Source organism: Stegastes partitus, unplaced genomic scaffold (assembly GCF_000690725.1).
Source record: "Stegastes partitus isolate 25-593 unplaced genomic scaffold, Stegastes_partitus-1.0.2 Scaffold171, whole genome shotgun sequence".
Taxonomy (NCBI): domain Eukaryota; kingdom Metazoa; phylum Chordata; class Actinopteri; family Pomacentridae; genus Stegastes; species Stegastes partitus.
Genome location: NW_007577902.1, coordinates 499,824 through 521,939, shown reverse-complemented (window position 1 = coordinate 521,939; position 22,116 = coordinate 499,824). Strand labels below are relative to the sequence as shown.

General features: G+C 39.9%; 1 protein-coding gene across 2 annotated transcripts in view; it reads left to right on the top strand.

The window, feature by feature from the left end:
• LOC103355889 (ras-related protein Rap-1A) overlaps nt 1-17,186 on the top strand; it is a 39,944-nt gene extending 22,758 nt beyond the window's left edge. Inside the window, exons 4-10 of one of the 2 annotated variants that reach the window (XM_008279839.1) lie at nt 3,076-3,169; nt 4,145-4,213; nt 4,540-4,596; nt 5,528-5,668; nt 10,891-11,034; nt 11,448-11,580; nt 16,078-17,186. In XM_008279839.1, coding sequence (XP_008278061.1) covers nt 3,113-3,169; nt 4,145-4,213; nt 4,540-4,596; nt 5,528-5,668; nt 10,891-11,034; nt 11,448-11,537 — 558 coding nt within the window. In that variant the 5' untranslated portion in view covers nt 3,076-3,112 and the 3' untranslated portion in view covers nt 11,538-11,580; nt 16,078-17,186. The remainder of the gene's footprint in view (nt 1-3,075; nt 3,170-4,144; nt 4,214-4,539; nt 4,597-5,527; nt 5,669-10,890; nt 11,035-11,447; nt 11,581-16,077) is intronic. The other variant, XM_008279838.1, reaches the window with a different exon arrangement.
• Nucleotides 17,187-22,116: the final 4,930 nt, after the last annotated feature.

Here is a 22,116-nt window from a genome sequence, read left to right as displayed (position 1 = left end):
GGAGCATCTTATTCTCTCATTTTTGGTTTACCCTTTTGTAGAACAGGATGCAGTTATGTGTGGAAAACCCAATAAGAAAGGAGACAAGTGTTGCTAGCGAATTCAATATCAAGCAAAATTTGTTTGGGCCATAATCAGTAAAGTCATTGGAGATGGTGAATGTGGTGTTTGTGTCTTAGCAGGCATCAAGCTCAACCAGTTTGCCATTCTTGAGTGAATGAATTAACAGTCAAACTGAGGAATGTTGTCTTTCTCTCTTGCTTGAGCTCAACGAGACACTAGTACTCACGATCTTTGTCTTATGACTGGTTTAATTCTCTTGTGATGTGTTTTAACTTTAAAATATGAATATCTTTACTTGTAGGTAGGCAAAAGTTGCGTTCATAAGTTTACCAGCACATCACTCGAACATGCAGTATTATTGCATGAAGGGATGGGCATGGTTACAACTTAAGGGAAAGCAAAAGACAAAATGAATTGTGCCAACGTTGCTAAGTAATTAGACAGGAACTGGAGAAGAGAACCAACTGTGCCTGCTACCTGATGAATGTCACTCATGTGTTTTGTTTTTTTTGATGTTACTGTTTTTGCTGTGGCAAGCAACTGCATATTACATAAAGGAAAAACACTATGTATATGCCAGTTCACCTTTAAGAAGGGTAGTTGGTTACCATACTTGTGCAAATGGCAGTAATATCAAACAAGACTCCCATCCCCAGTGTCAAACACAAGTTATACGCATAAAATCTTAAAACCTGGGGCATATGTAGAGCTTCTATTTTCAAAGTGTATTGGAAAGAACATGACCATATTTGTTTAAAAACGGTGATGTAAAATGGGCAAGGACTATTTTTATAATCTGATTTTGCGCACACTTTCCTTACAATTTTCTCTTTACTGTCTATATCCGTACACATTCATGACTATCCTTATTTGTAACTCAGGTGAACAGCTTGCGCTTGCAGCATTTTATAGTGAAGGCATCATTCGTGCTCTGAAATAAGAAGTGCCTCTAATAAAGTCAGAAGAAATAGCTACATTGTATGCCAGTTTACTATGAAAAGCTAATCCATTGGTTGACAGTTGAAAACAGTTGGCAGTAGACAAACACAAGCAATTGGTTGTTATACGCAGGCTGCAAACTATGATCCTTATGTACACAGTAGATTTAATGCGTCACAGTCTCAGATGTATAAAAATGTAAGCAAACAGCTGGAGTACCTTTTGGTGAAGCAGGCATCCTCCATAACGAACTCTGAAGCAGTCGCATAATAATCTAACTGCCTCTGTCACGCATCAGGCCCCCCATGTCAGCTGTCTTCAGAGAGGTCAGTCCAAAATGTTCATACAACAAGCATGACATGCAGAGAGTTGACAAGTGAGGCCTAGCCTAAATCGAAGTGTGACATTGTCTGTATGGCATTGTATACGTGATGCTGTGCATGCTCTTGATTCTGCTTGAATGTTTACATATGAGTACAGCAGTGTGTTTGCCTCACACTCGTGCAGCCCTGTTCTGTTTCTCCTCCGTCCTATGACTCCTCCCTAATCATGCAAGGAGAACGTCTCTTTGTGCGTCGAGGATTAGAAAATATGAATTATTCACAGTCCTGGCTTCATGTCCCACATGGTCACTGCTTGTGATTGAAGCTGGAGGTCCTTAGTCCTTTGCCCATCCCCCTTGAGAATTTCGATGGAGTGTGCTGTAAAAAGAGCAGTGTAGGAGGGGATCATCTGCTTCCCAGAATGGCTGATGATTAGCTTTTGATGGTTTGCAAAAAGGGTTGATTATCAAGCTAGTCAATGCTGTTGTCTTTGGAACCTGAAAATAACAAAAGCTACTTTCTTATTTTCAGTGCAGTCTTGATACCAACAAGCTGCACTTTTAATCGCATGCTCCAAATGTGTTTTTGTTTTGTGTCAGGTCCAAGGGTCATTAAAACGTAGGCTAGTAGTCCTCTGAGGTGTATTTGACGAAACCTGTTGTTAAAGTGTGTTTTTGCTGAAAAAGTTTGAGTATAGCATTGCCACAGCTCAAGCTTGTCTCAGTGATTGTAGATCTGTAAGGGTAAGGATGCGCCTAGAGCAGAAACAGGTACTTGATTGAAAGAAAACATTTTCATAACTACTCACTGATAATTAATTGTTTCAATCATTTTTTAAACTTTTTAGTTTTTTTAAAATCTGATTTATCTTTGCAACTTTGGCTGTATGTTAGACACTTCTTAGACCACATGAATTTTTTGACAAGATTTTTAAACAGAAATTAACATTTATAAAAGTAAAACTTGATATGAGGTTAGGTTAGTAGAAGAAGAATTAGGAATCCCCCTTTTGCCCAGCTACAAGTAAACTTCAGCCTCTCTGTGACTCTGTAGCCCAGCCTGTAGTGACCCAGTTGGCTAGCCCAACTGACTTTGCACCACAGCGTGTGCCAATGGTTCGAAGCCTCCACATCCCTTAAAGGGATATTCCAGTGATTTCACAATATCCCCCATTGCAGTTTCCACTTCCCTCAGCTGTTTTCTCTCATTAGTCAAAGAGACAGACACCGTATTGCGTTTTACAAAAACCGAAAATGAGAGTAACTAACAAATCTGACAGCAGGGTGTGTTTTGGTGTGTGAGTGCCAGATGATTGTGTCATTAGGAGGAATATCTGCCAGATCTATGTATCATCTTCCCTTCAGTTCCCCCTACACTCACATACACACACACAAACACACATGTGCACACACACACACACACACACACAGACACACACACACACACACACCACAGCTGGTTTGTGTTAGACAGGGGTCGCATACTCTTCACCTCCTCCACCCTGAAGCAGCTCCACTTATGGGTGTTCCCTCCATTGTTGTGCTGCTTCTTGTCCATAACCTCCAGGAATGAGTAGAATCTTTCCTTTCTGGATTGGAAAAACTCAGAGACCAGACTGGCTGAGAAAATTACTTTGTTTTGCTTGAAAAGAAAGTTACCATACTCTGAGCAGAACGCTGATTTTAGTTTCACTCTTTTTACACCTTTTCTCATTTTCTTTGTCCAATTTTTTTTCTCCCTGTCTGTCCAGTGCAGACTATTGGGCTGTCCAGTGAAGCAATCCCACCATGCGTGAATACAAGCTAGTGGTGTTAGGCTCTGGAGGTGTGGGCAAGTCCGCTCTGGTGAGTATGCCCTCCTGAACCCCTTCCTGCCCCCTTTTCCTCTAACACCCCTGCAGTGTGTTTCCTAAGGACTTAGTAGATAATTGTCAATGAAACAGCGAGACACTTTGCTTGCTTTTGGAAGAAACTCTGTTAAAAGAAGGTAAGGCAAGTCAAGGAAGATTATTTTTGCAGTAACCAACTGCAAGAGCACAGATGAAATGGTCCTTTTGCTAAGTTTCTACTTTAACCATTTTTGCTTTAACCAATTTTAGATAACATGCTTTGAAGTGTTCCCTTATGTGGTCATCTTGGCCAGTTATGCATAAATTAACTACGGTGGTGTATTTTTGCAAAGATTTAATTGGTATACCAGTTATAAGCTTGTCTGTGGTTCTAGCTGTAGAAACCATGGAGCAGTTTACAGTAAAACAAATGAAACAAAAAATTCCACCAGTGCAGATTTAACTTTTTCCTATTTTTTTTTTGTCCTCAAGTTTGATGGACAACAGAAACAAACTTGAACAGTGATGCATTTTATTCTAATTACAAAGTTGTCAAGAGACTATGAATGCCTGTGAAATGTTGTATCCCCTGCTTAGCTAACTTTGACCAGGTGTTGAAGTCAGGTTAATCCCTCAACAGGCAGGATTAAGATGTTATCAGATGAACTTGGTCAACTCTTGATGTAAACCTGTTACGAAGCACAGTGCTTTATATAGCACAGTCCAAACTTTAAATGTGTATTTGCAAGTAGGCACACATATCAGTAAAATTAAAGTACTGGAATTGAGTCTAACTCTTTCACCATCTTTGCTGGATCACCTTCATGGACATCCTCATCCCATATGCCCTGTCTAGTTGTGATGACTGTAGACAGACATGGTGCTTGGAGACATGTCACTTTGACTGTAATGGTCGTTCTGGATGTTTTGTTCCTTTGGCCAGGAGGTCACATTGATCTGACGTTGGCTTTCTCTGTGCCTTTTCTTACAGACAGTTCAGTTTGTACAGGGAATCTTTGTGGAAAAATATGACCCTACAATAGAAGACTCGTACAGAAAGGTGAGTGTCCCGTGAGAGGGGAGAGGGGAGAGGCAGACTGCTGACTTGAAATGAGCTGATTATTAGCAGCTGCTCTGCAGGTTCATGTCATGATATTGTGAATTCTCTCATTCAGTTTTCCTCATCACTCTGTTCCTTTCTCTAACATTCTTGGTTTTCACTCTTTCCTTTCATTTCTGCCTTTATACTGTACTATTGGCTCTTGATTTGTCTTTTTTCCTCTGTTAGCTCTTTTAGCCTCTAGTGCTCAGACTATGATGTGCTCAGTAAACTGAAATTAAGTGTTCCTATATCTCATTCTGTTGCTGCATTTCTTTTTCTTACAGCAAGTGGAGGTAGATGGGCAGCAATGTATGCTTGAAATTCTCGACACAGCTGGCACAGTAAGTGAACTCCATGTCATTGAACTCTATGTTAATACCCAGCTTTGCTGTGTATAAGCACTTCTCTGTAACTTTATTGACCATTAACATTTGTAGCAATTTAGGAAACTTTGTCTTCCAAAATAGCAATTTATTTAATGGAATGATGGTGCTATGTTTAATACAAGATATGACTGTATGGCAGATGTGCTAAAACACCAAAACATGTTTTATTTCAATGCTAAATGAATGAGCAGGAATTGCATTCAAACATTTTTTTTTAGGTTAGATGAAATCCAGTAACTATATGTGTGACACTATATGTTTCTTGCCCACATAAATGTAGCATGTCCTATTCATACCTCCACAGTAGGATGCATTATCCTTGAGTGGTCTGAGTAAGGTTGTGTTTGTTGATGGTGCACATACAGCAGACATGTTCATGTCTGTTTTTCGTAGAAAATCAATTGGTGCTTCTGTGTGTGCAGCCGGCCTACACTGCACAATAATGTGTACCTTGGAGAGATCTCAGAAATGCATTGCACCATGTTGTTTCTGTATCCACTATGGCTTCAACCAATCAGATTCCCTTCTTTTAATCTTTCAGCAGATAAAAGTAAATAGAAATTATATCTTTACTAGAACCCAATGTGACATTTTCAAATTGCATTTATTTGTGACAAACAGTCCAAAACCCAAAGATATTTATGTAAATATAAAAGAAAGACAAGCAAAGCATTCATCCCTCATATTTGATTGATTTGTTATCAACTGATCCTGACTTATTGATAATTTTACCATGAGCCTCCAGTACATGAACTGTATGTCTGAGCATATGAACTTTGTCAGTAAATTTGTAATTAATATAAACAACATACAGAATGTCAGAGGGTCTCTGTAAGGTGTGAGACAGAGCTCATGGCCTGCCCGTCTTGCTTTTCCTTGAATTTAGGAACAGTTCACAGCAATGAGGGACTTGTACATGAAGAATGGCCAAGGGTTCGCCCTGGTGTACTCCATCACAGCACAGTCCACCTTCAACGACCTCCAAGACCTGAGAGAACAGATTCTACGAGTAAAGGACACAGAGGATGTAAGTATACAATGTATACACGTACGCTAGCAAGCATGTTTTTTTGTGCTTGTTAGCCATTTTAATTCATTGTTTGTAGTTGTAGACTCAGATATAGTGGAAAATAGTACAAATAAAACTATCTGTACTATTTTTATGCCCTGTGTCCATGGGCTCAGCCACCTACATTGTTAAGGGACCTGATCACACTGTTGCTATGGATACCATTCAACACTGTAATCAGTACACGTTATGCCAGTATTTACAAATCTGTATTACCTCAACATAATGCAGGTGGTGTCATTTGTGTCTGTAGAGCAAAACTAATGCTCAGTGTAGTTTAGCATTGGGTATATTAACATCATGCCTGTCTGTGTGATTTGATCATTTCAGCAGTATTTGACACAGAGTACTGATGCTCACATAGCTAAGAGTCCAGCAAAAAGTAGATAAAAGTAGTCTTTGTCTCATTTGGGGCTGTTAAACCCTTACTCTTGGTTTTTGTGCATACAGTGCAGTTTCTTCCTTCACGTCTGCTCCTCGGCTTGGATCTATAACACTGCAAATTAAAGGTCATGTCATGTGACACAAAAGGGCTATCTCATTATTTTCTGAGTTTTCTGTTTCTCAGCAGCAGATTTTTTATTTTTCTGTATCTCTGGTAAATTGTAAGGCTGCTGGAGTCAATACGCTCTCCATCCCCTTTCTGGTGGAGCCGATAGTGCGTCAGCAGGATCTAAGATGCCCTTTTTTGGTGATCTCTGGAGGGAGCGAATGTTACCATAACCCTCTTGCTTGCTCTTTCCTTCCCCCCTCTCTCTCTCTGTTCCCCATCAAACATCTATAAAGCCCCTCTGTACAACGATGCAGAAGTTTGTGTCAATCTTTTCTTTCGTCCTCTAGCTTCCTTTTGTCCTTATCTGTGCCAATGCACTCCTTTTGTTTTGACTGGCTTTTTCAATGCCTGTTGCTTTGTATTCCCCCCTCTTCTCTATGGCCAGCCCTGTGGTCTTACTCTTGTCTGGCACTCTAAGTGGATGATTGGACTGTCAGGGATAATGTGCAAGGAAAGCATTGCTCATCAAAAACACACTGGATTGCTGCTATAGCTCACCTGGTTGAGCTGGCGTCCCATGTACAGGGCTACAGTCCTGATGTGGAGGTCATGGGTTCGAATCCCGCTCATGACCCTTTCCCACATGTCCTCCCCCTACTCTTCTCCCCCACTTTCCTGTCTCTCACTCACTGACCTATCAAATAAAGGCACAAAGGCCAAAAAATTAACTTTAAAAACAAAAAATACACTGGATTGTGAGGCTGTGGTGCTTTATTAGAGCGTGGTTTGGATGCTGAGGTTAGCCCCAGGCTAACAGATGGATTGCAGGATCAGTGGCTCCTCGATATGCAAGAAAACGGTTGATGTTCCTTTTCTTCTGGAAGTGCGTTCCTTTTGAATACATCCTCCAGTTTAAACAGTTTTTCTTCTCTTGCTTTTAAGGCCACTCTGTCAGCTATCAGTTTGGTGATGATTTCAGCCTTTACCTTGATAGCTGTGACATCTGTTTATCTCTCTTTGCCCTTTGCAGGAATGCACAGCCAAAGGAAATGCTTAACGTGTTTTCTTCTTTCTTTCATCAAAGAGGGCAGAGCTCTTATTTAGAGAAAACTTTTAAGCTATTGCAGAACTAAAGCAGACAGTGTAGTTGCTGCTACAGCTGTTCTTATTCTCAGCTCTGCCACGGCCCATTTATTACAAAGCTGGAAAAATGTACACATGCACTTAATACTGCTAAGCTCAATTAAAAGGCCTTTTAATGACTGTACATTTAACACAGTAGGGTCATATTCCATCTCCGTAAAAAAGTCATTACGAGTGAAAAATAAAGTAAGCGAGCAACCACCAGTGTATTAAAATCTCACTTCTCTAACTTCCTTCAACATTTCTTATGTAAGAGAGGTCTTATGACTTTTCCGGGCCATCTCCGTCTCTGCTTGTGTGACTAGGATGGTACTAATGCCTGGCTCCATGCTTCTGAGTCACTGCTCCATTTGCAAGGATTGGTTTAATTCATTTACGCTATTCTATACTCTCCTGTTCTGTGTTCCCCACGATCCAGTCTCTAGCATGCCACTGTGGGCGGGATAGGACCTGTCTGTAGCATGTTAACAGCGTCTGAACAGATTCTCTGTGGGCTGTGTGGATTCTTCAAGTAGACTAATGCTGCCTTGTGTGCTGCTGACACTGAACTTTTTTTTTTTCATCCCTGCATACCTTCATCCTTCCACCCATCTTGCCATTGTTTTTATCCCAGCTTGGCTCAAAGTTTGTGTTAGGAGGGCATACCACTGGTTCTCCCAGGACCCCTGGGAGAAGTGTCGCTCAGCAGACCAGTGTGAGGGCTTGTTTGGATATCAAACATCAAGCAGCAACCTCTGTGGGGTTAATCTAAACATTTCAGTTTCCTGTTGTCTGCCCTACAGAGAGAGCGAGAGAGAGAGAGAGGAAGAAAAAAAAAGAACTCTTGAATGCTCATTTCATTTCTTGCATTGTCTCAAGGAGTGTGGTCTCACTGCTCAAATAGCAGTCTCTTAACAGTAGATGTGAGGGTATCTCGAGTATGAGCAAGTTGGTGCACGTCATGATACTACCATATTACTTTCAAATATCCAGTTTTTCCAGATCTGTAAGACATGACTGAGGTCCCTTTCTGGAAAGGAGAAGGGAGTGAAGGCAGGATTTCCCATTCATAGATTTATTTGTTGCAGGCCCACCACAAATAGATATCCCCAGCTGACTTGTTATTGGCGCCCGTTGTGCTGCATGCAAAACTTTCCACTAGTTGATTATGTTTGTTGCTTGCTAAGCCATACCACAAGCACAGATATCCTGTGAAGGTTATGACAAAAGCCTGAACTCTTCCTCAGACTTGCTCTTAAGCCCATTTCTGGCGTCACGCAGTTTTACAGTGAGTGGTCTATTAAGCCAACTTTAAATGTGGAAACGCACTGCACGCCAAATGAAAGCACACATGAACACACACACAGTCTCGCACTATCATAATTCCAGAGAGCAGCCAGAGCATGGAATCCAGCTGAAATGTTCGAAAACATTCAGGAAGGAAAAGCGATGTTATCCTGGCTGGGCGGGGCTGCCATGACTTCCTCCAGGCCAGTATTGTCCCTAGATAGCTGGTCAGGAAACAGCAGGCAGGATGAGACGCATCCCGGCACCCTGACTGGCCTGGCTCTTGCCCACTGTGACAGTCAGGGCTCAGGTTTTGCCCAGAATATTCTCTTCCTCTCAGTTTTTGTTTTTTTTTTGACCTTGGTTGTCAAAACTTCTGACTGAGGGCATGAAAGAAGAAGTGTGGCATGTTTGGGAGATTCCACAACCAGCTGCACTTTGTGGCACTGTTGTATTAGACTTGCTGAGAAATTATTTCCTTTCTAAAGAAACAAAACTAAGATAAATTATCTTCCTTGCCAGTACATATTGATCACTTTATCTCTTTTGTCACTGTTGTGTAACCTAAATGATTTTCTTTGCTTTCCCACAGGGAGGGATTGATTTTCTTGATCATCTTTGTGACCCTCCCATCCAGGCTTCAGAGTGAAATTAATAGAGTTCTTATCTGTTAATAATCCCCAGTCTTACTTTGAGGATGCACATGAATTGAGCATTTGTTAGCAAATGTTGTCCTTTTATTCGCAAAGTACATCCTTTGAACTGAAACCTCACACATGTTAATGTTGCTCATCTGCACAGCAGAAACTTGTAAATAGGGCTGCACCTGTAGGTTTAACCTTGTTGGAGTTTAGTGTTGGCAGCCTAAAATTTGGACACTAAAATTTTAAATGTGAGTTATGGTAAATTTCGGGAAGAAGGGAGGGAGAAAGTGTAGGAGGGACTTTAAGGTGTTGAATGGGCTGTGAATACTTCATAGATAATCGCACAACTCTGAAATTACAGAGTGCTCTCGTAATGAGGGCCCCTGTTTGGATTCATACTGAGAATGTTACCTGGTATACATGCCAGGCCAGTGTGCCAATAGACTGTAGCATCGATTTACTGAAATCCATTTTTGTCAGCTTTTGTTTATTTATTTGTCTTCTCTTTGACACCTCCTGCTCCACTTAAGGAATCATGAAAACATTTTTTGCACTACTAAACATCCCTGTGGAAATCCTTAAGATTTTCTTCTCTTTCAGTCTATGTCCAATGTCTCTTTTTCCCACTCAGAAGCCTCTTCTTTTGTTAATATCCTTTGTAGTGTCTAAGTCATCATTTTCGTCTCTGCTAGTTCCCTCCTCTGTTTCCTCTTTTCCTCTATTTATTTTTATGTGCTAACTTATGAACCTCTGGACATAATGTAATATGAGAAACGTGTATTTGATTAGCATTTTTCAAATGCTGTACATCTGTACTTTTTGCTTAGTACTGATAACTTTGCACTTGTGAATGTATATATTTTGCGACAATGTTATATAAATAGCAGTATATTTATATATAGTGGTCGACTTGTGTGGAACAAGAAAATTGAACTTTGGGGAGGATTGAGGCTGTGATGTGTCCCTCTTGTGCTGTAAAACTACTCAGTTCTCTCCTTTATGCTTGCTTATCTGAGAATCTGAAATTCCTGCCTCATGAGTGAGTGGTTTAGATGCAGTACCCGGTGCTACGTCACATCAGAAGTATGTCAGTGAAGCTTTAGCATAAGCCCGCCCCCTGCCTCAGAGCTACTCTGGCAGCTTATGTAACTTTTGTAGTTGGAGTTCGCATTGCTAGCCAGGCAAGAACACAGACATCAGCACTGATGGCGTCTTCACAAAACCTTCTAGAGGATGGAAACTGGCATCAGGAATGGCTGAAATTCTTCTTTGCATTCTTAGCAAATGTGGTGCAGAAGCTAAGCTAATAACCTCTGGCTACATTGTTAAAAAATAATTTCAGCTTTGTTAGGTTACTGAGACTTGTACTTTAAATTCTGAAACATCCTGTTGGAATGTCAAATGTGCAGTAACACATTCCTCCCCTTCCAATTCAGGATCACAGTCAAGTTTACAGACCACTACACTTTTGTTTTGAGCTGCAGCTATAACTTAATTATTAAATGTCACATTTTTAAGATAGACTCAGCATTTGTTAAAATGAGTCAAAAAGGACCACAATATCAAATTTTTGTTAGAGAATGATGAAGCTTGATATGTACATGCAGACTTAATTTTCTCTTGCCTGTCCTCAGGTGCCAATGATCCTGGTAGGGAACAAGTGCGACCTGGAGGATGAGCGTGTGGTGGGAAAGGAGCAGGGCCAGAACCTGGCCAGACAGTGGAACCACTGTGCCTTTTTAGAGTCCTCTGCTAAGTCAAAGATCAACGTCCTTGATGTGAGTATGGCAACTGGTGACCATGGCCATATTGTAAATAAACAGGCCTCATACACCGGCCAAAATGCCACATTTATCTTTTAGAGAATTACTTGAAATGATAACTTAGATTTTTTAAAATCACAGTTTGATAAATTAGTATTGCCTTTATCAGCAACAATTTTCTTTGTTAAAGATGATCATGGTTTATCTGAGGTGTAGGTCATAATGAGTCCAGCTGGACTATACCTGATTCACAGTGCGATACACCCTTGTTAAACCTTCTGTATGTAAATGTTGACACATCCATTTTGTGATGAGGTTCCCTTTGAGGGTACAATAGTGTGATAAAACGGCTTTGTATTCAAGGGGACAGATGAGTTTAACATTGTGACGTAACTGATTTTGTTCACTTTATGTCTTCTCTCAATTAGATCTTCTATGACCTGGTCAGACAGATAAATAGGAAAACGCCAGTGGAAAAGAAGAAGGCAAAAAAGAAATCCAACTGTGTCCTGCTTTAAAGACCCCCTTCCTCCTTGAGCCCCTGCAGCAGCTCTGAGCCAGGTGTGTGTGTGTGTGTGTGTGTCTACAGTTTCAAAACACATTAGTCATAAATACCCATGCAGCTGGCATATTCATGAGGTCATGATTCATAGGCAAGCTGTCAGGTTAATTAGTGTTATGCAATAGCCTTGATCTTCCTGTGTCATCTCACATGCTGTCGACTACATCAGTTGTAGATTATCATTCATCGCAGTCTATTAGGAGTTTGTTGTCCTACAGCCAAAGTCAAGTCAAATTTAGTTGTATAGCACAAATACACGAGTCAACAGTGGTAACTATCCCTTCTGAAAAACCCGGAAAGGTGCAATTCAGAGAGAGAGCCCCCCCTCCAGGCAATTAAAGGTAGAACAGATGCTATACATGAAGAACATTTATCACAAAAATGTGCTTTTATCATTTAAAAAAATCATCTTACTGGATCCAGTATAAATCTTATGTAGTTTTTGCAGCTGACTGACTGTGATTTTTACTCTTATAAAAGTGTAGTCATTATCCAAGGAGGAACTATTCCATGTGACAGTAGTGGGAGGGGTCTAGTTACCATCTATAAACAACTGCATTTGTCATCCTGTGACAATAATCTTTCAGTGGGAATGATGAGACACAGGTCAAGTAAATATTTTTTGACATGCTAACATCTTTGAGTCACCCTTTAAAAGTGTAAAGTGCTTTCATCGGCACATTTTTGCATCTTTATTATTGTCAAACGAATGAATCGCAGTACAAACGCTGGATTTCAGTTTCAGACCTCAGCAAAACTGCAGCAGCTGTTCATGTCTGATGAAATCCTGACCTGTCATGTCATTTCCCAGAAAAATGAGAATCACTTCTTTTTTTTCAATAGTTTTTTCCTGCATAGTTTTTTTTTTTTTTTTTTTTTTACAATTTGGCTGGTCATCTGATAATGAGGAAGTCTGAAAGCAGTCGCACTCAGAAAACCCGGCTGCTTATTCTGTTGATCCTTGTAAACAGACAAGGTTGAACGCCATGTAATAATTAATCTTCATACATAATATATGTTGGTCTAAAGTCATGATGCTGTTTTGTAAACACTGGTAATTGCATTTTTTATTTTATTCTGTGCAAGTTACATTTCCTTGAAATTACTTTAAATATTCTACACATTATTTTAGCCAGAGCTGGCATTGTGAAGGTTTTTAGTCCAATATTACCATACCACATTACCAGTCATGATTGTACTATTGTATTACTACTGTACTTGGTACAGTGAAAAACTCTCTGCAGGCATGTATATATGTAAAATATACATGTATAACTTCAGATTGCCTACTTCTAATTTTAACTACTAGCATTGAACCCCAGTTCACTCATCCCTCACCACTGTAGAAAGTCAAAGTAAAGCATGTTTCCATCCTGATGTGGAAAGTTTTCTTCAGATGATGTCTTCAGGTTAAGTCAGTTGAGGAAGTCTTGTGAGATCTTATGATGTGCAGCCACCCTCACATGGAGATTACTGAGTCAGGCCTCAGTGTTTCCAAACATTGAAGGTAGTGAAGCCCAAAGGATTCAGTATGCTTGAAACAAACTGGGCTGTGTTGTGTGTCGTTTGACCTTCTATTAAAGGCCTACTCCAATTCTATTATAAAGTGTTACTGCCTTTGTGAATAAAGGCAGCATCTCCTCGAAGGCACTTGGATGTATGCACAAAAGTAAAGTAGCAGCTGTGTGGGCTGTAAGAGCTCGACAGGAAAGTTCAAGTCCCGGCCAGTCATTTGTAAAGGAGAAAGTTACAAACAATGCTGCTCTTTTCTGTGTTGGTTGGCTTGTGGATGTTGATGGTCCAGGAGCTCCTTTGAGACTGATTAGGCCAGCATGGTTGGCAGCATTCTGTTTGATCACCACTGTATTTGTTCAGTGAAACTAATGGCAAACGAGTAGGGAGACTTTGCGGACAACAAGCTAAGTGTCAACAAAGCTGAAGCATCCTTGAGCAAGACTCTGACCCTTTAGGTCAAAGAGGTTTGCGCTTCTACCCATTTCCTGAATTGACAAATAAACTCCTCGCAAGGGTCAGTGCATTTCCTCCCCACTACCAGCTCAGAATTATTAGCATTCTACCTAAATATATCCAGACCTTCCAGATAATAACTGCTTCTGCTGAACTCGCTGTAGTACGTCTGTGACTTTTAAACAAATGAATAATAAATCACACATTAGACTGTGTGATCTCTTGTGCTTTGTGGCAGCAATTATGAACTGTTGGAGTGGAAAATAAACATGAAATACCCAATTATGTGCAAAAATAAAAAGCTTAAACAATTTTATATCACCAGTACAAGTGTACAGATGCAACGTAAAGAGCGGGTTCAGTGTCAGTAGTATGACTTCTTTGTTGTGTAGAAATTAAAAAGGGTGTAGCTGAACAACCAAAAGTTTACAAGAGTTTATTTTTTTCAATGTTTTGGTCAGAGTGCAGCCCCTTAGCTGCCCTTATGATCCGTTAACACATTTGGGCAGTGCTGTTCAGGGGAAAAAAAAAACCTCTAACCAGACCTACAAAGCACAGCCAACAGCAGAGAATTTACATCTACCTTCTTCAGTTACTTTTATCTTGCAGGGTGGGTGAATGAAACTTTGATGTTACCGATAACATGGGATTAGCAAAACAGACAGGACTATTGTGCCCAGCTCAGACATCACGGTAGCTAAACCACCCACTGCGTTCCTCATCTGAATCCATCTGTGTTGGTCAGTTAGAGGTCCAGAATGTATAAGAGTCGGGCCTCTGTCAGCAGGCCCTGGGGCGGTGTCTGCACCCCCACCCCGTTCACACGCCGGCCAACCCAGTGAACCAGCACTAACGGGATTTCAGCCTCACTGTTCCATTGCTCACAACACCAGCTCATACATTACAAGAGACAGAGAGGGGTTACAGTGCCAGCCACAGACAGGACACACAGAAGGTTAATGGGACATTTCACTTCGTGGCCATTTTCCAGCATGCTGACCTCATGAGCTATGAACTACTCTTCTTTGGTTTCAGTGGTCACTGTGTGCACTGGGACAGGCATTTTTAGGGAACTGATATCTGATATGAAGGTGTATTGATTCACAAACTGTTAGTAGACTTTTGTAGTTTTTTTTTCTCTCTCTCTGGTTTGTGGTCAGTTTTTAAACCTTGACTTTGTTGGACATGTATACAGGGAGTGGATTTTATATTTTTATTTGTTCTAAAGATTCAATTGATTCACTACAAATTTTCATAAAAGTCTGACCAGTCTTTAAAAGCATGTTTGTAGATCTTTTGAGCAGCTATAGCAGGCAGCCCTCAGTTTGTTTCTGCACAGTGCTGAGTCAGATGTGCCCACATGTTTTTTTATTGCTGCAATATGTCTTTGTAAACTTGGTGATTGAGTTGTTAGTTGTCTTTTAAACTTTAAAACCGAGAAGTCAATTTGGATATTACCCCAGAGGGTAGCTTTGTATGTACCTCTCTAATAGACTTCAAAACTGCCTTTTTCACAGCAGGTAGTTGACAAAGCGATAGAAGCTCAGGTATAACCAATAGTATTATATATCGTGGCAGGATAATCACATGGTCCTGGACCTGAAACACAGCTATCAATAATATTGTTAGTAACAAGTAGATTTTTCCTGCTGTCACAAGTTAAAGTCTGTAGATTCACCACCCCTTCACCCAGAGACCAGTTAAATTGCCTCACTGCCTTCTCGAATAGTGTCGTGCCCTACAATTGAATCGCTAACCTGCCAGTCAAGGTGTCACCCGGTCAAGCCTTTGCAGGACTATGCAAGTACTTATTGTATTCTCACTTCTGTAATTACAAGGCTAAAAGCAGCACAGGTGTTTGAACCTGAAAAAAGATAGCTGCAGCATAGGACTGTGAAATCTGAATGCACACAATAGAGCAAGATGTATTTCCCACCACTGTACTCTTGATAGTTCAGAAATTATTAAAGTACAGTGAGTACTCTGGGCTTTCTTAAGCTTCATTTTGCACTGAAATCATTTTGTAAGTTAAGGTAGTTGTCTTGGCTCTCTCATGCACTGCTGGCCTCCCTTCCGGCCTATCAGACATAAAGTAACAGTAGGTGATGGTCAGAAATGGACAAATATTATAAATATAGTACATATTTATCTGTTGTTTTCAAATGCAGACAAAACATTTCTTTTTTTTTTTTTTTAAGACCTTGGATTGCAATGCTTGAGACTAGGGTGATAAAGATGTTAAGAGTAATTTTAGCAAAGCTCTAAGTGGGACTTTAAGTGCTGACAGTCATCACAGCCTTATTTACACATTATAACAACCAGTACCTTCACATTTAGAAGTATGATAAATGTGATTTCACTTTCCTCTTACATTTCCACCAGCTGAGGCTTGTGCAGTCAAATATAATACCCTTCTATGAACACTAGAGGGCACTGGCAATCTGTAGATTTTTCTTTAAGAAGTACTGAGAGGGTAGGTGCAGTTATGCTTAGTGAAATGAGGACTTAACCAGTGTGCTGTCTTTCAGAAATGCTGTAATGAAGAACTGTTGCCCTGATTGGAACGTGCCAGCATTCCAACAGCCCCACCCCCTCCCTCCATCAGCCATAAACGGTGAATCAGCTGACTGAACTGCTCCTATCAAAGACGAGGATGATCTACAAGAGAGCGAATAAAGAGCGAGAAAGAAAGACAGTAAGACAGAGAGAGAGTAAGAGAAGACTCTGGTCTCTCGCTTCTGAGGACCTTCCTCTGTGTCTCAGTTTCAGTGTGAACCCTGAATGGACAGTCTCCACTTCTGCACCAACAAACAGCACCACAAACTGATGATGATGATGATGATGATGATAAAATGCAGCAAAGCTTCTGAAAGTTTAAAAAACTAAAACAAAAAAAAGGTGTCCATGAGCTGCCTACATGGCCAGAGAGCAGCCCCTTATTTTCTTTTTTCTTTTTTTTTTTGACAGTTTAACAAAAAGAAAATAACAGTGTTTAAGAAGGAAAAGCAAAGATAGAACTTGGATTCAGTATTTTTCATCTTTTTCAATATTGTATTTGAAAGACATGGAAGTTGACCTCTTTAGTTGTATGATTATAAATATTCTTCAAAAAGCATGAAAAAAATGCATCAGTTATTACGTGTAGATGTTTTCAAGTGAAATCAAGTGGAAAAGTGAGAAATTTTTTATAGCCATACACCTATTCTCCATGCCTGTCATGTCAGTGATGATAGATCAAGGTCTATAATATGTATTATTATTTTTATTATATATATTTTTCTTTGTTCGCCCTGTTCATGGACTTCTCTTCTGCAAATAACTCACTCTGATGTGACTTAATTTTATACTCAGTCACTGGGATTTCATAACTCCCATAATATATTCTAATGCCATTTTTTTTGCATAAAAATGCTTCACAAAAATGGGTCTTTTATAGAAGAAATATGGGGGAAAATAAGGATTGATTTCTATGTCTCTTGAAGCTGAAATATATTATACTAAACCAACTCTAATAATGCTTCTTGTGTTTTTCTGTCAATGATGTTCCAGCTTTTATGGATTATTAAAGTACATTTTAGTACATTTTCATTATACTGGTCAATGTATTTTTGTGAATTAAACTTTTATTCAAAGTGGATTTGACTTATTTGAGAAGACTGAAATTAAAAGAGTTTTGTATCTTTAAAATGGTTGGAAAACTACGTTACTCTTGATGACCATTAGGTGTCAGCACAAGAGCAGAAATGCACACACGGCAGATATATGTCAAAGTGTCACCAACCTTTGCTGTATTCCCAGCAGCAAATTAGATTTGGTGGCATAATGCTGCAGTTGTTCAAAATAGTGCATCTTTATCGTAACATAATTCTTCATACTAAACATGGGCACTGGGAAGAAGGTAGCATGACATATTTCTCCTAGTGTGTACACTGAGCCCCTGCAGCGTGCTTTGTAATCCTACTTTCTCACCTGAAAGACGGGATTTTCTGTAATCTCCTCTCACTGATTTCCAGAATGGAAAGGAAAGAGCAGGGATTTAAACATCAGAAGAGATTAAAGGTTAAAGGCTACATTGGGGTGATGAAACGGCATCAGAATATTTATTTCATGAATGTTAAGAAAACAGAAGTAAATGCTTGTACCAATGTGACAGTAGTGACTGGTGGTGAATTTAAAAAAACATGTTCTCTGTAACTGTCACGTTATATCATTTCTTACAAACCTATGCTTGACATTTCTTACCAGGGACAGCAAATGTGATTATGGATTATGTACCTTTTAAAAGAAGAAAAAACACATTTGACCTTCTCTAAATGAAAAGTGAGTTCAGAGTGAGTAAAACACTTTTACATCCTCCTTTGCACCCAGAGGTTTTTTGATGTTACAGCCTCACTTGTTCTGGTAGTTGCTTATGGTGGCTAAACGTATTTAATATTTTCAAATTTCAGATCGACTTTGCTCTGACTACCCTGCCTGTCAGACTTCGCATCTAGAATTAGGTTGTATTTGTCTCTTGAGGTCGCAGTGGTTGCTGTTTAATGAAAAGCTGCACAGTATCCTACAGAAATGCACTCCGAGTAAACCAAAGCTGATGTTTTGAAATCACTTTACTCCAAATAATCAAATTATACTAAAAAAGTCACTCAAATGAGTAGTCGCTTGTCACAATAGTCAATAAACTGAGCAATATGTTCAGATTTTTTGGCAGACTGTGCATTCATTTAAAAAAAAAAAAATCCTAAACAATCAGCAAATTAAAACAGCCTGGAGGCCATAAGCAAAAACACTCCCTCAAGTATTTTCCACGGGAGCGAAAAAAATATGCTGCATCATCTAAGCTCCTTATGTCTTCGAGGGGGATGTGAGCGTCAAGCAGAGGAGGATGCTAAAAGTCTGCTGGTGAGGACGGTGGTGAAGGGATTAGAGCATGTGACTCACTACTTCTTCTTGTTTTTGACTCTTATCATCAACACTGCAGCCTTGATCAGGCCCTTAATCCCTTTAGTGGCTGAGAAGCGCAGTAATACCAAAAACACTTTTGCATTCATTATCCTCTTGGTGAAATAATGCGTGCTGTCATCCTCCTAACTCCTCCGGTCTGAGGTTTCTTCAGCTTCTGTGAGTCCCCCCCTGGAAAAGCAGAAAGATTGTTATGGTACTAGGTGGGCTCAAAGTCAAATCAAAGCATTCTCTTTTCTGATTCCTATAAAATGTGATCAGCCCCACTGTGGATAACTTTGAGAACACAGTCAATCAGTTGCATTATATGTCTGTGCTTGAGACTCCTTGGACTCCTCAGTGTTGTGCTCCTATCTTGGTGGCAAAAGTGTGGTGAAGGATGATTCTGGCTTAAATGGGAGATCTGCAAAGAAATGCTTGAATAAACTGGGTGTAAGAGAGAGTGAATGTGAAACTGACAGATTATAAAAATGACTCCAAAAAAAAAAAAAAGGACAGATGTTGCAGTTTCAAGAGCATTATAGGGAGCAGGTATTTGAAACCAGGTGTGCCTCCGCCTTTGTTCATAGGGACGTCACAAAAAAGGATGATGTGCAAAAACATCCCACCTAGTTCTGGTAAAACAGTGGTTTAAAGGCTTTAAAAGTTGTTTGCATGGTGTGGAGAGCATTAAATATTGATATGGTGAAAAGTGCAACCTTAAGTAACACACCTGGAATCAGCCTGACAAACCTAGAGTTACTCAGCTGCTGATTCCTGACACCTCCACCTGCTCCTAATGATGTTTTTAAAATGAAAATTGAAGGTTTGAACCTTTGTTTCTACCTTTCTTTAGAAAAAAACTCAATTTCCATATTTTTTACAATAGCAGTGCATAGCCCATAGATAGTGGGTTCACCTGGTTTCTAAACCATAACAGGACATTAAAAACCTTTGGATGTAGCTCACTCAAGAATCAAGTTCTGTCACTACTCACTCAACATATGTTGAGCCACACATTATTCCTGTGGTTTTTGAATGACACGTTCAACAATGAGGTGCAGACATGAATGTGCTCTTTTTCATTTTTCTGAGAATTTTCACTTTATCACCACCAGCAGACCAACAATTACACTTACCTTGGATTGTGTTGCAATAAAACCTGGTACACACATTCATTTCTATGTCAGGATGTACTGTAAACACCACAGACTGTATATAAGATGGACAAATCCTCTTCTACGTCACCCACAGGTTTCCTGAAGAGCAGATTTAAAGCTTGGTGTGGTGGCTCCATTTGTCATCATCTTGGCAGTACCTGATTCCTTCTACATTTTCAGCATTTTTCGCTTTGGTAATATCTTAACAATATGCAACATTTTTGAGGAAGCATCTTATCAAGTTTGGGGATTTTTGGGCTTTTCCTGTAAAACCTTCATCCGATCATACAAATGTCTCAGGGCCATGAACTATTCGGTGCTGTCACCCACCTGTCACTCACGGCGGCCACATCTTTAATCAACCATAATTTCAAGCCTTAATGCAATTAAAATGACTAAATTTAATAAAAAGTCACCCCCCGTGTGGTTGTCATGAATGGGGAAATTAGCTAGAGACCAAAACCATTTTTATACTAGGCTTTAAAGATATATATTTCTGCTATAAAGTTTGGCATTTTAACCTGTGGGTCTATTGACTCGCTTTTAGTCAGCCTCAAGTGGCTATTTGAGGAACCGCAGTTTTTGAAACATCTGCTTTGGTTGAATTTTTTTAAGGGCTTTAATTTTAGAAGACACCAACAGTTGACTCAAATGGTGCACCGCTTCATTAAACACATTTTATTTATTATCACGGTAGTACTATCTGTCTGAACTTGCCTTATTCTTTGAAGAGCTGCATTAGATCTTCAACACTGTTTGAGATCTTTATTGTGCAATGGCAGCTCTCTCAGACTGCCCACAATAAAGCATTGAATTCTGAAAGAGGGATTCCAAACAACAGCAAGCTCTCATCCACTAAAGGTCCCTGAACCCATTAAAAAAGATTATATATTCCTTCAGTAATGTCATCCCTTCAACCCCCATCTCCTACACACACACACACACACACACACACACACGTCCCTTGCCAGATCAATTAACAGATTACTGGTCGCGTGGACTAGATTGAAGGCGCGGGTCCAGGATATCGTCTGCGTCTAATGCATTTTCTGGAGAGGGAGTGAACATGAGCTTCGCTGTCAGGGGAATATTGACAGTTTGGAGATCAAGGTTATGTTCGCCCTCCAAGGATTCATCATCTGCCATTTCCTGTCTGTAATTTATTTATTTTGATGGTGTACTGTGATGCTGTATTGATGCTCAGGTAGTTATCTTATATATCACAAGCAAAAGCCAAATTTCCCACTTTGAAACTGAGAATGCTGTGCTTGTATTTCACTGTGAAGCAAATGTAGGAAGCTGCACAAAACACACAACTTCCCTTTGTTTATTGAGCTATATTACACTAGTACTTCATGCGCTTTAAAGATAATGCTATATATATACACTGTACTTGTGGTTGGTATCTTCTGGGTTCCATTTTTACAACCAAGTATACTCAATGACCCCTGCACTAAATGTTTACTCTGCTTTATTTCCCTCCGCACATATAATTTTTCTATTAACATGTCTGTCTGCTTGTGATTGCAATCACACAGTTTTGTAATTAAAATGAAGGGCTTCACTTCTCATTATCAGTGGTACCTAATTGAAAATGGATGATGTTTTTCCCTGTGGTGTTTCCTTATGTTTGCATAAGGAATAAGAGGCAATTTGTTCACAGCAAATTCCACATGTATTTACATAGGCAGCCGTTCAGCACAGTCTGTGTTTGACACACAGAGACACACACACACACACACACACACGCACACACACAGACACACACACGCGAGAATCTCCTCTGTGTGGAAAATCTGCCTCTTGCTCTTCAGTCCTCAGCCTTCCTTATCAATGATCATCCACACCAGCAGACATCTTCAGACGCTGTCAGAAGATACTGTTCGTCATACCTGATCACCATCTGAGGACACATTCAGTTTGGTCAGTAGACTTTTTTTCTAAACTGGTTACGTAATGGTTGATATGACATAGAATTTCAGTATCCACATTATACTCTGAGGTGATGCTTGTCTGAGTCTCTGTTAGTTTAGGGCACACAGTAAACCTGCTTTATGAGCCATTCATTTTGGATATTTCTGATGGTTATGTAATGGCCCTGATAGTTCCATTGGAGGTTCACCTTACCACAGTAAGACACTGTAAGAACTGTGAAAGCTATCTACTCAGCAGGAACCTTCCTCAGGACCTGAGAAACCAGTGGCCAACAACAGAGAAGATAATATAAAAATTAAATAGGACTTTGGAATTGTGTGCACCAAAACATAGCGCAACCCATCCAGTAGTTGGCATATTTCACTGCATAGAGTTAACTGACTGACAGACAACTGCCATTCACTAAGCAGTGCAGCACACAAGGTGAAAGGCAAGGAAAGTCAAAAGGAAGAAATGAAAAAACAAAACAAACAAAAAAAACCATTGTATTTTCTTACAGAAAAATAAGAGAAAGTGAAATCAAATGTAAACAGT